Source organism: Musca autumnalis, unplaced genomic scaffold (assembly GCF_047663935.1).
Source record: "Musca autumnalis isolate F117 unplaced genomic scaffold, ASM4766393v1 scaffold_2, whole genome shotgun sequence".
In the NCBI taxonomy this organism is placed as follows: Eukaryota; Metazoa; Arthropoda; class Insecta; order Diptera; family Muscidae; genus Musca; species Musca autumnalis.
Genome location: NW_027411755.1, coordinates 207,155,762 through 207,170,928, shown reverse-complemented (window position 1 = coordinate 207,170,928; position 15,167 = coordinate 207,155,762). Strand labels below are relative to the sequence as shown.

General features: G+C 37.9%; 2 protein-coding genes across 2 annotated transcripts in view; one reads left to right on the top strand and one right to left on the bottom strand.

Moving 5' to 3' along the window:
• Positions 1-15,167, bottom strand: part of Tpr2 (Tetratricopeptide repeat protein 2) — a 174,338-nt gene that overhangs the window by 142,578 nt on the left and 16,593 nt on the right. The window lies entirely within an intron of this gene.
• LOC141395174 (uncharacterized) lies at positions 7,483-9,999 on the top strand. Its single transcript, XM_073970688.1, has one exon. The coding sequence runs from the start codon at positions 7,590-7,592 to the stop codon at positions 9,897-9,899; it is 2,310 nt and encodes a 769-aa protein (XP_073826789.1). The 5' UTR covers positions 7,483-7,589; the 3' UTR covers positions 9,900-9,999.

The following is a 15,167-nucleotide window of genomic DNA, read 5'->3' as shown; positions in this document are numbered from 1 at the left end:
TTAAGCTCGAAGATGAGCTACGTCGGTCCACTCCTTCCGGTACCTCCCCCACAAAAGTTCGAAAATGTTCGGAAAGTTTATGCGCACGATAACTCTTGAAGGGAGTGACCGAATTGGTACATACTTTGTATAGCGTAAACTTTCTACCAGAGTAATATGAGGCTCCAATATGGTCTCAATAGGTCCACTCCTTCGGGTACCTCCCACACAAAATTTCGGAAAAGTTCAGTTTAGGGCCATCTCTCGAATCGCTTTGATGTTTTAGCAACTTAAGTTTGAAGATAGGCCATATCGGTCCACTCCTTCAGGTACCTCCCCCACAAAAGTTTAAAAATGTTCGGAAAAATTGTTCGTACGGTAACTCATGAAGGGAGTGGCCGAATTGGTCTACACTTTACACATCCTAATATATCTACCAGTAGTACGATTCTCTAACTCATTTTTTGAGTTACCGACAAAAATTGGTAACATTAAAACGCAAAATTATGAATGAAAAGTTCAAATACAAGTCGTCAACACTCTTGCTATCGGTAGAATTTTACGACTGCTTTTTATTCGTCGCTAACTTACCGAAAAACATCGGTAATTACCGAAATTATAAGCATTTTAATTTTAACGACAATTGTCGGTAACTCAAAAAATGAGTTAGAGAACTACAGATGTACAGATGCACTACAGATATAGATCAGGTTCAAATATGGACTATATTTGTCCACTCCATCCGGTACCTCCCACACAAAATTTCGGATAAGTTCACTTTATGACCTAATATCAAATCACTTTGATTTTTGTTGAAGCTACTTGCATTCGCTGCCTCAATTACGATAGTAAAAGTTTTCTAGGGGCAAGTCCAACTTTTTGAGCAAAGAGGGTATATCTCTGCCGGCAAAGCCGACTGATACTTTTTTACTTGTTTTAGTTGGTATCGGTAGGATTTTACAAAATTCTTATGGGCAGGAGATATTTGAAGGGTCTTCCAAAGGGGCTTCTACAGTTCAGAGATCTTCCAACGGACTTCTACATGCAGAAGACATCCAAAATTTCTTCTGTTATAAAACAGGTCATAATGAAGAGGTCGGCCTTCTATAGAGAGGAGACATTCGAATGTTTTTCTATAGACCGACAGGACAGGATATAGTAGAGGGGTCTTCCGAAGGGCCTTCTACAGCCAGAAGACCTTCCAAGCGACTTCTACATGCAGAAGACAATGAAGAGGTTGGTCTTTTATAGAGAGGAGACATTCGAGTGGTATTCTATAGACCGAGGACCTTCGAAAAGTCTTCAATGGACAAAAGACCATCGAAAGATCTTCTATAGACAGAAGACCTTCTAGCGGTCTTCTATAGACAGAAGACTTTCTAGCGGTCTTCTATAGACAAAGACCTTCAAGCGGTTTTCTATAGACAGAAGACCTTCAAGCGGTCTTCTATAGACAGAAGACCTTCAAGTGGTCTTCTATAGAAAGAATACCTTAGGTCTTTTGTGGACAGAAGACTTCTCATGATAAGAGTCCTTCGAAAGGAAAACCCTATAGAGGTCTTCTTTAGACAAAAGACCTTCAAAAGGTCTTCCATAGATGGTCTTCTATAGAGAGAAAACCTTTGAAAGGTCTTATATAGACAGAACACCATCGAAATGTTTTCTATGGATAGAAGACCTTCTAGATTTCTTCTAAAGACGAAAAACTTTCTAGAAGCCTTTATTGACGAAGGCTGACGTCCGTATTGTCAGTTTCTTTGTATTCGTGCATGAAACTAGGGGTTCTTAAATCGAGTTACATACTAGAGTAATTTTATGAAATCGCAGTAGTAGGGAAATCGATTTATGAACCCCTAGTTTCATGCACGAATACAAAGCAACTGGCAATACGGAAGTCGGCCAGAAAGCCTTTAAAAGATCTTTTATAGGCAGAAGACCTTCAAGAGGAAGAATAGAAAGACCTCAAAAGATCTTCTATAGATTATATAATCAGAAGACCTTCTTAAGACCTCCTAAAGTCAGAAGACCTTCTAAAAGTCTTCTATAGACAAACGACCCCCTTGAGATATTCTCCGAAAGGTCTTCTGTTAGATAAGATTTATTAATGAAGAGGTCTTCCATACACAATAGATCTTCGAATGGTCTTATATAAACAGAAGACCTTTTGAATGTATCTTTACGTAGGAAGAGGAAGAATTCTGCATCGGAATGTCTACTACAGATACAAGACCTTCTTAAGGTCTTCTATACACACAAGACCTGATGGAGGCTTCTGCAGACAGAAAATCTTCAAGAGGTCTTCTGTAGACAGAAAACATTCCAGAAGTAATTTATAAGCAGAAAACCTTCTTGAGGTCTTGAGACCTTCTATAGGCAAAAGATCTGTGAAAGGTCTTCTATGGACAGAAGACCTTTGCAAGAGATTCTATAGATACAATACCTCCGAAAGGTCGTCTGTCAGAAAAAAGGTCGTAATGAAGAGGTCTGCTATAGATACACGGCCTTCAAAAGTTCTTCCATAGACAAAAGTCAATCGAAACGTTTTCTATATCAAAAGTTCTTCCATAGACAAAAGTCAATCGAAACGTGTTCTATAGACACAATACCTTTAAAAGGTATTCTATAGACAAAGGTCTGTCTTCCATGGACAGTATACCTTTGAAAGGTCTTCTATAGACAGAAGACTTTTGAAAGATGCTCTATATACAGAATGCCTTTAAAAGGGGTTCTATAGACCAAAGACCTTTGGAAGGTCTCCCAAAGAGAGAAGACATTTGAATGGTCTTCCATAGACAGAAAACCTTTGAAAGGTCTACTATAGATGTTAAAGGTCTTCCATACACAGAAGTCCTTTTATAGGTCTTCTATAAAAAGATGATCTGCCGGAGGTCTTCTAAGGATCTCCAAAGCACCATTCAGAGGTCTTCCATAGACAGAAGACCTTCTAGCTAGAAGATCATTCATATACTTTTGAAAGGTCATACACAAAAGAATACCTTTAAAAGGTCTTCTATAGACAATAGATCTTTGAAGGATCTTCCATAGACAACATACCTTTGAAAGGTCTTCAATAGACATATGATCTCCAAAAGGTATTTTCTTATAGAAGCTAACATCGGTATACATCTCTATACAATCTAGAGGTGGGGGTTTGTGGTTCCAGTGTTCTCTGTGGGGTATGGGCAATTAATGATTTGTTCCGAGCTCAGTGTTAGTTTTATTCGCAGTAGAGTCGCAGCCAAACTGCGCCATAAATTTAGCTCCTTGAACCGAATTACCCAATTGGATTCCAATTCCTGTACAACGCCATCCAGTTTGTGGCACCAGTGATTAAAATTGATGAATCTCTTTTAATTCTATATTAGTTTAAGTAAAAACGCCAGAGCTCATTCAGCAAGAATTGTGGGTTCAATGGTTGTAAAATTCAATAGATGTCCTGTTGTTGTAGCAGCATAAAGGCTACGTAGAGGCATAGATTTGATGCTGCGTTGGCAGCCGCTGGCTGAAACACAATGGTTTCCTGTCAATCCGGTACTAATGAAAACGCTGACATGGGATTGATAGATGTCCTGTGGTATAACTCCCCATCTGTAGACAAATGGAATTCTTGCAGGAATACAGTGATATTGCTTCTCTTTTGGTGCGTGATTTCGAGCAGTGTGCACCGATCTTATACTCATTGTAGGCCTTTGTAGCATATAATTTTGGTCTATTCGCCCAATTCTTCGGTACACAGTGAGTGGTTCAGAATCGTTTTTTTCCTGCCCAAAAGTCTGTAACTTTTGAACGTGTAAGGATATTTTCATTTTTGTGCGACAGATAAAACAATCAGGTTTACGGTGAATCAAATGCGATAAAATTAGGTCCAGTCGTTGCAGAGGAGTTCAAGGTAAAAGTAAAACTTCTGAGTTTTTTTTTCTATTTTTCATCAAAATGTGTGTATTTTTTTCTATATGTTAAAAATTGAGAAACCTCTATGAATAAACTAAAAACCAAAAAAAAAATGAAAAAAATTGAAAATAAAAAATTAAAAAAAAAATAATTTAATTTATACCCTCAGCATTTATGCTAACGAGGATATATACACTTTCATACGGGCAAAATGTGCCTCATCGAAATAATGGTTTTAAACCCCAAGTATGTTTGGACGAAATCCGTTTGAGATTATTTGGAGTCCATGTCCGTCCGTCTGTTTGGCTGGAGCGCACGACAACTCTCGAGCGGATTAACCGATTCGGTCCAAAATTTGGCTTTCATAATATTTTGTCCAAACTTAGTTTAAGTTCGAAGATGGGTTATATCGGTCCACTATCGGTCCCCACAAAAGTTCAAAAATGTTCGTAAAATTTGTGCGCACTATAACTCTTGAAGGGAATAACCGATTCAAATATGGACTTAATCGGTCCACTCCTTCGGGTACCTCCCACACAAAAGTTCAGAAAATATACTCCACTTTATGTATTTCCGTTCTTACATGCTTTTGTGTCGCATTTTTGTTTTCATCGCAACTTCCCAATTAGATGGTAATACTGCCCTTGCAATTTCAAAGTAAATCCGCATCTTCTCTATGAAGAGTTCGAACACTCAGTACGCAGACCACCATTAAGTTTGCTTATCGCCTTTTTTTAAGTTATTCGTTTTCCTAATGTTGGGTTTCTATATAATTTCGAACCCAACTTAAAATCGTTCGTTTGAAAATTTTGCCTTTTTTAGGCGAAGATCATTTTTGGTATCAATTTTTTAATTATTTTCTCGTTGGAATCGAGCTTAATGATCAATAAAAGGAAAGCCGACGATTCTAACTCACACACCCACCACTATGTGACATGACATGTTTCGCCTTTGGAAAAGGCTTCTCAGACATATCGGATGTGGGACGGCTTCGCTATCATCTAACTTTTCCTCTTTCAAATGCAATTTGTTTTTTACAACGCTGAACATTTGTTCAATCATTCTTTTAGAAGAACTTGATATTAGGCCCCCCAAAAACACGACGTCTTGTTGAACCGAGAATTTACGATAAAAATTGTAGTTTATTGCGCCTTAAATGTTTATTCTTAGGACTTAAAATGGAGCAACAACTTCAATTTACCCAAATAGCAAAATCCAAAACAGGCTTGTTACAGTTTTCTCTGATATATGTACGTACTCGTATTAAATTTCTTAATTAATTTTAATGCCGAATTTTTGCTTACTTTAATGCACATTAGTATTTTTAAATTAACCCGGAAATACCAAAATTAGATAACAGGAAAAAAATCAACAACAATTGAACAAAAAACAACAGATAAATTGAAACTTCAATCGAATCAATAATTGCAAATGGAAACATCTGTAGAGTGTGCCCAATTGAATTACACACAATATGGGAGACAAATATCTCACTTAAAAGCTTGTGGTTTTCTTTATGATTTTTGTTTAATTCATTTTTGTTTTTCACCAAGAAATTCCAAGGAAAACTGCACACCGCATAACACAATGAATAGCTATTGGGCTATTTGTTTTGTGTGAAAAATAAAAAATAAAGCAAAGGAAAATGAAGAAAACATAAACAAAAACATTTAGAGAAGAAAGAAAACAACTCAACTATTGGCAAACAATGTTTTCATTTATACAAATACCTATAATATGTACATATTTTTGCTATAGAAATTATGTTTTTCTTATTTCTTTGCATAAAAATATGTTTTTAGGTATTTTTTGCATTAAAAATGATGTTTTCTATTTTTATATTTCTAGAACAGGAAGGAAGAAGCTATTTTTAAATACTACATATCAACAGAAAGTAAAACATTCGGGATAATAATAATGATGTTTTATTTTCACTTGGAAAACGCGTCACTACAACCCACGCGAATAAATAAACGTTTTTGCATCAAACACACATTTTACTGTTGCTTCCCATCCCTGATAAACCGACCATGCCTCCATTCCTTTATGAACTTGGAAACACAAACAAAGCACATCTCAATAGATTGAGGGTATACCCCCAATTGAAAAATGTGAACTTTTAATTTTTTATTCTTTCGTCATTCGCTCTTTCTTTGTGTAGAATAAATAACACAACTTGCTTGTACTTTTGAAATCTATTATCAAAATACAACACGATAAGTGAAAGATTGCATGCGTCATTTCCACGATTATTGTATTGTGTTTGTTTTTCTTTCGAAATGCAAGGTGTTACACATAAACGTGTCAATAGAAGAAATTCTCTACATTGTTTATCCATTCCTATGAAATCCATAAATAGGCCAACAGGCTGGTAATGAAAAATCTTGTTTAGCTGGTCATTAATTACAATTCACATTCAATAATGTTGTGCATCAATTCCAAACTAAATTTGAAATTTACTAATCTAAAGAAACTCGACTATCTTAATCAACAATTGAATTCCTAATCTTTATGTAATATAATAAGTGGAACAAAGGGCAACTTAGAGAAATATTTGAGTGAAGTTATGTTTACATTATACCTTTTTGTCACGTTAACTTTCTGACAATTTAAATCCACTGGTTATACCATGACAGAACTACCAGGTAGTGGTATCACACCAGCTGATCGAATATGAAAAGTCAAATCCCTTTATAAAAAAATTATTTTTGTTGTAATTTCCCCAACAACATAAAGAACGTTTTGACATAACATATTCAAAATTTTACGATGCCACTACCTGGGTAATTGTGCCTTGGGTTATACCCTTCTCATTTATGCTAACGAGGGTATATACTAGGCCGGGGCGATTTGTATGGAAGGAAAAAAGTGATAGTGGGCACCTGGAGTTTCTGATTCTTGGGATTGTACTGAGCAAAAAAGTCCACTAGACCATATCGACACCTCCAAATAATAGTATGCTAAGTCTGAAAAGTGAGTTTTGCAGGAGAAGCTCTCAAAGTTTACAGTTTTCTTTGACCTTCTTTACAATGCTAAGTAAACATTTGTTTATAACTTCTGTTCGGATTGACCGATCATTACCAAAATTTGACAGAATTTAAGTTAAAGGACGTAAAATGTAAAAATGTAAAGAACTTGAAAACATGCTAAGTCGACTTAGCATACTATTGTTTGGAGGCGTCGATATGTCTACGGTGAAAATCGAGTCCCCGGATTTAGACTTGAATTTTTTTTGAAGTGTAGCGTAGTGTCACATATTACTTGTTTTGTTTTACTTTTAATTTATTGAAAACATAGTAGTTTTGTCCTACTGAAATTGTGTCATTGTTTATGTTGTCAAATATTTTATTTTACCCCCATTTCGATATACATATTTTTTCATACATTCATTCTCTTTGAAACCTTCGTATCAAACACATATAATTTTATCAAATAAAGAATAGTTTTTTTGTAACGTGTTCGTGTTTCAATCCGTTGAAGAACCTTCTGCAATTGGCGCCCACAAAGATTAGCATCCCGCTACAAATTGACGCCCAACAGCGAGGCCAGAATAACGCCCAGAAAGCCGTGAAGAAGGATTTTTATTGAAAATATATTGGAGAATTGGTTTCCGACAATAGTGGACATAAATGGTGGCCCTTTCCGTCTGGCAAAATCTCAAAATTTTTTCTTCAACCCGTGTAACAAGATAAGGAATATCCTGTCCATAGTCAATATCTATGAATAAAAGAGTTATTGCGGAAGGTACACGCAAAATCAAACGAATTACGATGAATACGAACATGGTTTCGCTTACAACAGAACAATTTGAAAGTCTGTTGAGATCCATAAACAGACCCAGCGAGAAGAATGGATCGTTTAGCGGTTGCTCAGCAAGATACAATGGAGAACGATGTTCTACGAAAGTTGAGGAGTTTATATCAGCTATAACAACATACCAGCTTGTTGAAGATGTTACTGATGCTAATGCTGTTAATGGTATGCCTATGCTACTTCAAGGAGATGCTGCAGAATGGTGGAGTGGTATTAAAGCTAAAGCCAAAACTTTCGAAGATGTCATTAAAATGTTACGTGAGGCCTTTGCCCCACCGAAACCAGCATGGCGAATCTATGCGGAATTATTTGAACTTAAACAGGGTAAGAATGAACCTACAGATACATTCATTAGAAAGAAGAGAACGTTATTTGCGCAGTTAGGAGAAGTTCCTACAGAATCCAGCCAGATTGATATGGTGTTTGGGATGCTTCATCCTCAAATAAGGGAACGTGTCTTTCGTCATAAAGTTAAAACCTTTGAAGAACTTTTGGCAGATGCAAGGGAAGCTGAACTAACAATCAGTGAACGCGTTGCTGTGAACACTAAACATTTAGAAAGTGGTCCTCAAGGTGGTCTAAACCGTTGCTCCTTTTGCGGAAAGAAAGGCCATACTGCTGAATGCTGTTTTAAAAAGCAAAATTTTGTTGAAGATGCAAATTCAAATGCTAAGACAGAAGTTTTAAAACCGAAATTGGCTTGCTACGGATGTAATACACCAGGTTTTGTTCGTGCTAATTGTCCTAAATGCAATGAAAAGCTAAACGCAAGTTTTAATTCCTATGATATGTGTATCGGTCGTGACATTCCAAGGGTGAATGTTGAAATATTTGGATTTTCTGGACAAGCTTATTTTGATTCCGGCTCTAAAACGAGTGTAGCCAGTTCAAGTTTAAAGCGAATTATGCAGTTAAAAGGATGTAAATTTGATACCATTAGATTTAAAACAACGTTGGCCGATGGATCCACAACCAATCAAACATTTCTTACAACAACATGCAAGATATTGGTTGGAGGAAGGAGTTTTGACATCGATTTTTTGATTTTTCCGGAAAATAAAAATAACCACACTCTTCTGGGAACAGATTTTATGGAGCAGGCAAGTATTGTACTGAATATGGGGCAGAAGCATTGGTATTTTGAAGGCTGTCCAACTAAAGTATTTGACTTTGCTCAAGAGCTACCAGTCGAGTTGAACTTAGCAGAAACAAACAAAATTACTGAATCGTATATTAAACGCAAGCCATTGAAAATAGCAAAGGGACGTATGGAATCTCCGTTTATAAATCCAATTAAAAGTTGTCAATTGTATGTTTCGGACTTTGAATCTTATGGCCCGGATTACCATCGTGAATCTGATTATTCTCCAACTACAAACCAAGCAATATTCAAATATCCTCTTCCAGATGATACCACAAATCCAGAAAGGAGAAAGTATGCTGATTTATATCCATATATGTGCAACGTTCAAAGCAAAAGAGTCGAAGATGAAATATACACCGAGCTTCTCATGGTTGATTTTAAGATCCTGAAAGAATCGGATGCGCTTAATGTTAATGAAGAAGGCGACAATTTAGCAATAAATTCCCCACCATATCACATGCCATTTGCAAGGGCTGAGCAGTTGATAAAGGAGGTTGGGGTAATGCTTGAAAATGATATCATAGACGAATGTGATTCGGCATGGGCTTCCCCTATGGATATGTTACCGAAGGAAGATGGGCCGGCAATACAAATGGATGCAAGTGCTCATGTGTTCAGACAGGTTTCATTGCAGGGGGAGAGCGAAGAAGAACAACCAGTTGAATATGCAAACTGTTTATTAAGCGCTACGAAACGCACCACCACTAAACGAGGAGAAAAGAAGGAAATAAAACTGAGATCGCAGGACAAAAACAAATTATACGTGGACAAACGTAGGCGACCACATGAAAATTTTGATGTCGGAACGGAAGTCTTTGTTAATACGCACGTCTTAAGTAATTCTGCGAAAGATGTTACATCAAAGTTTGTTCCAAAGAGGGATGGCCCATATATTATTACTCGTAAAATAGGCTCAACTTTTTTTGAAGTTTCATCACCAGATAATATAAATATTCCTTTGGGCACATACCACTCATCAACACTAACCCTATATAATGGAGCGAATGTTCATCAATTACCGTCACTCAAATACCCGTTTCGGAAAAGAGGAAGACCAAAGAAATCATCTTAATCAAGCCGCCTGATTGTTGACGCGTGACTCGGGGCGAGGTTTCACACGTCAAAGGGGGAGTATGTAGCGTAGTGTCACATATTACTTGTTTTGTTTTACTTTTAATTTATTGAAAACATAGTAGTTTTGTCCTACTGAAATTGTGTCATTGTTTATGTTGTCAAATATTTTATTTTACCCCCATTTCGATATACATATTTTTTCATACATTCATTCTCTTTGAAACCTTCGTATCAAGCACATATAATTTTATTAAATAAAGAATAGTTTTTGTAACGTGTTCGTGTTTTCAATCCGTTTAAAAACCTTCTGCAATTGGCGCCCACAAAGATTAGCATCGCGCTACAGAAGGATATTTTGGCCAAACCATATCTCAGAAACTTGACCTATCCTATCTTAGTACATTCACCAAGGGCTTTCATCTCCAAAAGGAAATTTCCACCCACTGACTTTGAGTAAAATTTTGTAGCACAGTGTAATTTATCGATATTGTCCGAAAAATGAGCACATTCACGGGACCATAACTGCCTGAAGGAGCGTTCCAATGCTTTTGCTGTGTACTAGAGAGTTCTTAATTATTGTCTTGGCTACAATTTTTGTCTTTGCGTTGGATCGAAAATCTCAGTGGTTTGGCTGTTACATATATGCCAAAATATCCAAAAACCCTTGAAAAAAAACTTCAAGTCAAAATCTGGGGGCTCGATTTTCACCGTAGACATATGGTCTAGTGGACTTTTTTGCTCAGTACAATCCCAATAATCAGAAAATCCAGGCGCCCGTGGTGGTGTTCAAATCGCCCCACCCTAGTATATACACTTTCATACGGGCAAAATGTGCCTCATCGAAATGATGGTTTTAGACCCCAAATATGTTCGGACGAAATCCGTTTCAGACAATTTGATGTTGATTTAGCAATGTCCGTCCGTCTGTCTGCCTGGCTGGCTGGAGCGCACGATAACTCTCGAACGGATTAAGGGATTCGGTCCATATTTTGGCTTTCGTAATATTTTTTCCAAACTTAGTTTATTTTCGAAAATGGACCATATCGTTTCACTCCCTCGGGTACCTCCCCCACAAAAGTTCAAATTTTTTCGCAAAAATGATGCGCACGATAATCCTCGAAGGGACTTACCTATTTAGTCCACACTTTACAAATCGTAATATTTCTACCAGACATAGATCTAGTTCAAATATGGACTATATCGGTCCACTTCTTTGTATACCCCCCACACTAAAGACCTTCTCTCGAATCGGTACACATTTTTTTAGGGGAAAAGTCCATACTTCCTGGCCCGAAAACTGTAAAAACCCGCTGTGGCACCATGAGTAAGTTCACTAACTAAGTTGTTCAAACTTAGTTTAAGTTCTAAGATAGACCATATCGGTCCTCTCTTTCAAAAGTTCAAAAATTTTCGCTGAAATAATGCGCATGATAACTCTAGAAGGCAGTAACAGATTTGATCCCTAATTTGAACATCGTAATATTTCTACGAGACATAGATCCGGTTAGAATATGGACTTTCTTTGTATGTCAACTCCTTCGGGTACCCCCACACAAAATTTCGGAAATGTGCAGTTTAGGACCTTCTCTCGAATCGTTTTGATTTGATCTTGCAACATGTTGCGTTCAAAGCTCCTTTTACGATGATACAAGTTTTTTGAGTGGCATGTCCATACTTCTTGAGAAAATGAACCGAAAGCTTTAAAAACCCCTACGACCAGCAAGTGTAGTGGCTGGTGCGCACGAAAACTCTCGAACCGAATACTGCGTTGGTCCACACTTTGCATATCGTAATATTTCTTCGAAAATTAAATGAAATTCAAAGGTGGACCACTCCTTCAGGTACCTATTCGACAAAAGTTCGAAAATATTCGCTAAAATGATGCGCGCAATATCTCATAGACAGAGCAACTGATTTAGTCCAAACATTGGATATCGAAATAATTTGTCCAAGCTTAGTTTATGATCAAAAGTGGGCCCTATCGGTCCACTTCTTAGTGTACCACCCACACAAATGTTCAATACTTTTTTGTGTGATTAAGGGTCTGTTCGAGGATCCTTTGGAAATTTTTACTGTAGGCACTTCTGGTGGCCCTGTTGTTAATGGCCCAAAAGCTCTAAATTTTATCGTGACCTGACTGAAATGACAGGTGGGCGCGCGATGTATATTGAGAGGAAAAACTCCTATAATAAGACCCACTTCCAGAATGGACTATGTCCGTCCATTCCTTTAGGTACCTTCCTCGCAAAACTTTTGAGCTTTAATCCAAATTCAATATTTTGTAGGTTCATAGGACCAAAATTTTGATAAAAAAATTTATAAAGGCTCCCATCAGATCGTTTACAACGACTACCACCAGGTAGTCTAGAAAGACACTCGCCAGGTTGTCTAAAAAACGCAGTCCTTCGTCAAAAAGACTCCATTCGATCGTTTATAAATACATCCTTCAGGTCGTCTATAAAGGCAACCTTCAGGTCGTCAATAAAGACTCCCTTCAGCTTAATGGGGAGTTGTTAAGCATGTCGTTCAAAAGATCATTTATAAAGACTCCCTTCAGATGGTCTATAAAGACTGCCATCTGGTAGTTTATAAAGACTGCCAACAGGCTGTCTAGAAATACACCACCAGGTTGTCTAGAAACGCAGACCTTCGTCAAGAAAGACTCCATTCGATTGTTTATAAATTCAGGTCGTCTATAAAGGCAACCTTCAGGTCATCTATAAAAACATCCTTCATGTTCCCTATAAATACACGCGTCTGTCCGTCCAGACAAACACCCTTCTATCGTTTAAAAAGACACGCTTAAGGTCGACTATAAAAAGTCCCTTCAGGTCATCTATAAAGGCAACCTTCAGGTCGTTTATAAAAAGCACCGTCAGATCGTCTATAAATATACACATCTTTCCTTAAAGGCAGACACCCTTCTATCGTTTAAAAATACACCCTTCAGGTCGTCTATAAAGGCAACCTTCAGGTGGTTTATAAAAAGCACCGTCAGATCGTCTATAAAGACACCCTTCAGGTCGTCCATAAAAACACCATTCAGGTCGTCTATAAAAACACCTTTCAGGTCGCGCGTCTGTCCGTCCCTTATATCATTTTAAAAGGTACGCTTCAGGTCGCCTTTAAAGACAACCTTCAGGTCTTTTATAAAAAGCCCTGTCAGATCGTCTATAAAGACACCCTTCAAGTTGTCTATAAATACACGCTTCTGTCCGTCCAAACAGACACCTTTCTATCGTTTAAAAAGACACCCCTAAGGTCGTCTATAAGTACACCCTTCTATCGCTCAAAAATGCAGCCTTCAGGTCGTCTATAAAAACACCTTTCAGGTCGACTTTAATTACACGCTTCTGTCCGTTCAGGCTGACACCCTTGTAGAGTTTAAAAAGACACCCTTCAGGTCGTCTATAAAAAGTCCTCTCAGGTCGTCAATAAAGGCAACTTTCATGTCGCTTAAAAAAGCCCCGTCAAATCGTCTTTAAAAACATTCTTCAGGCCGTCTATAAATACACGCTTCTGTCCATCCAGACCGACACCCTTCTATCGTTTAAAAATACACCATTCATGTCGTTTATAAAAAGCCCCTTCAGATCGTCTATAGACACTCTTCAGGTCGTCAATAAAGAATCCCTTCAGGACGTCTATAAAGACACGCTTCTATCGTTTAAAAAGACACCCTTCTGGTCGTCCACAAAAATTCCTCTCAGGTCTATAAAAGCAGCCTTCTAATCGTTTATAAAAAGCAGCGTCAGATTGTGTATAAAGATTTCCTCCAGTCATACATTATCCTTAGAGGCCTCATCGTTTATTTTGCTTAATGTGGGGTTGTTAGGCATGTCGTTCAGGTCGTCTATAAAAAGCTACTTCAGGGCATCTATAAAAACATCCTTCAGGTTCTCTATAAATACACGCGTCTGTCCGTCCAGACCGACACCCTTCTATCGTTGAAAAAGACACTCTTAATGTCGACTATAAAAAGTCCCTTCAGGTCGTCTATAAAGGCAACCTTCAGGTCGTTTATAAAAAGCACCGTCAGATGGACTATAAATATACACATCTGTCCGTCCAGGCAGACACCCTTCTGTCGTTTAAAAAGACACCCTTCATGTCGTCTATAAAGGCAACCTTCAGGTCGTTTACAAAAAGCAACGTCAGACCGTCTATAAAGACACCCTTCAGGTCGTCTATAAAAATACCTTTCAGGTCGTCCATCGTTTAAAAGACACATCGTTTAAAAAGACACCATTCAGGTCGTCGATAAATACACCCTTCTATCGTTCAAAAATGCACCCATCAGGTCGTCTATAAAAACAGTTTTCAGGTCGTCTACAAATACACGCTTATGTCCGTCCAGGCAGACACCCTTCTACCGTTTAAAAAGACACCCATCAGGTCGTCTATAAAAAGTCCTCTCAGGTCGTCTATAAAGGCAATTTTCAGGTAGTTTAAAAAAACCCCGTCAGATCGTCTATAAAGGCACCCTTCAGGTCGTCTAAAAATACACGCTTCTGTCCGTCCAGACAGACACCCTTCTATCGGTTAAAAAGACAAAATTCAGGTCATCTATAAAAAGTCCTTTCAGGTCGTCTATGAAGTCAAGCTTCGGGTCGTTTATAAAAAGCCTCGTCAGATCGTATATAATGACACCCTCAGGTCATCTATAAAAACACCTTTCAGGTCGTCTATAAAAACACTCTTAGGTCGTCTATAAAAACACCCTTCAGATCGTCTATAAATACACGCTTATGTCCATCCAGACCGACACCCTTCTATCGTTTAAAATACACCATTCATGTCGTCGATAAAAAGTCCTCTCAGGTCGTCTATAAAACAACCTTATGGTCGTTCATAAAAAGGCGCATCAGATTGTGTATAAAGACATCCTCCAGGTCGTCTATAGACACTCTTCAAGTCATCAATAAAAACTCCCTTCAGGACGTCTGTCCGTCCAGACAGACACCCTTCTATCGTTTAAAACGACACCCTTCTGGTCGTCTATAAAGGCAACACTCAGATCGTCTATAAAAACTCCCTTCAGGACGTCTATAAAGGCACGCTTCTGCCCGCCCAGACAAACACCCTAGTATCGACGACCCTTCTGGTCGTCTATAAAGGCAGTCTTCAGATCGTCTTAAAAAATACCCATCAAGTCGTCCATAAAAATCCACTTCATGACGACTATAAATACACGCTTCCGTCCGTTCAGGTCGTCAATAAAGATCGTTTGTAATTAAACCCTTCAATTCGTCTATAAAAACTCCTT

Excerpts from the sequence above, each read along its gene's own strand:
- LOC141395174 (XM_073970688.1), top strand. The coding sequence starts at position 7,590 with ATGAATAAAAGAGTTATTGCGGAAGGTACACGCAAAATCAAACGAATT.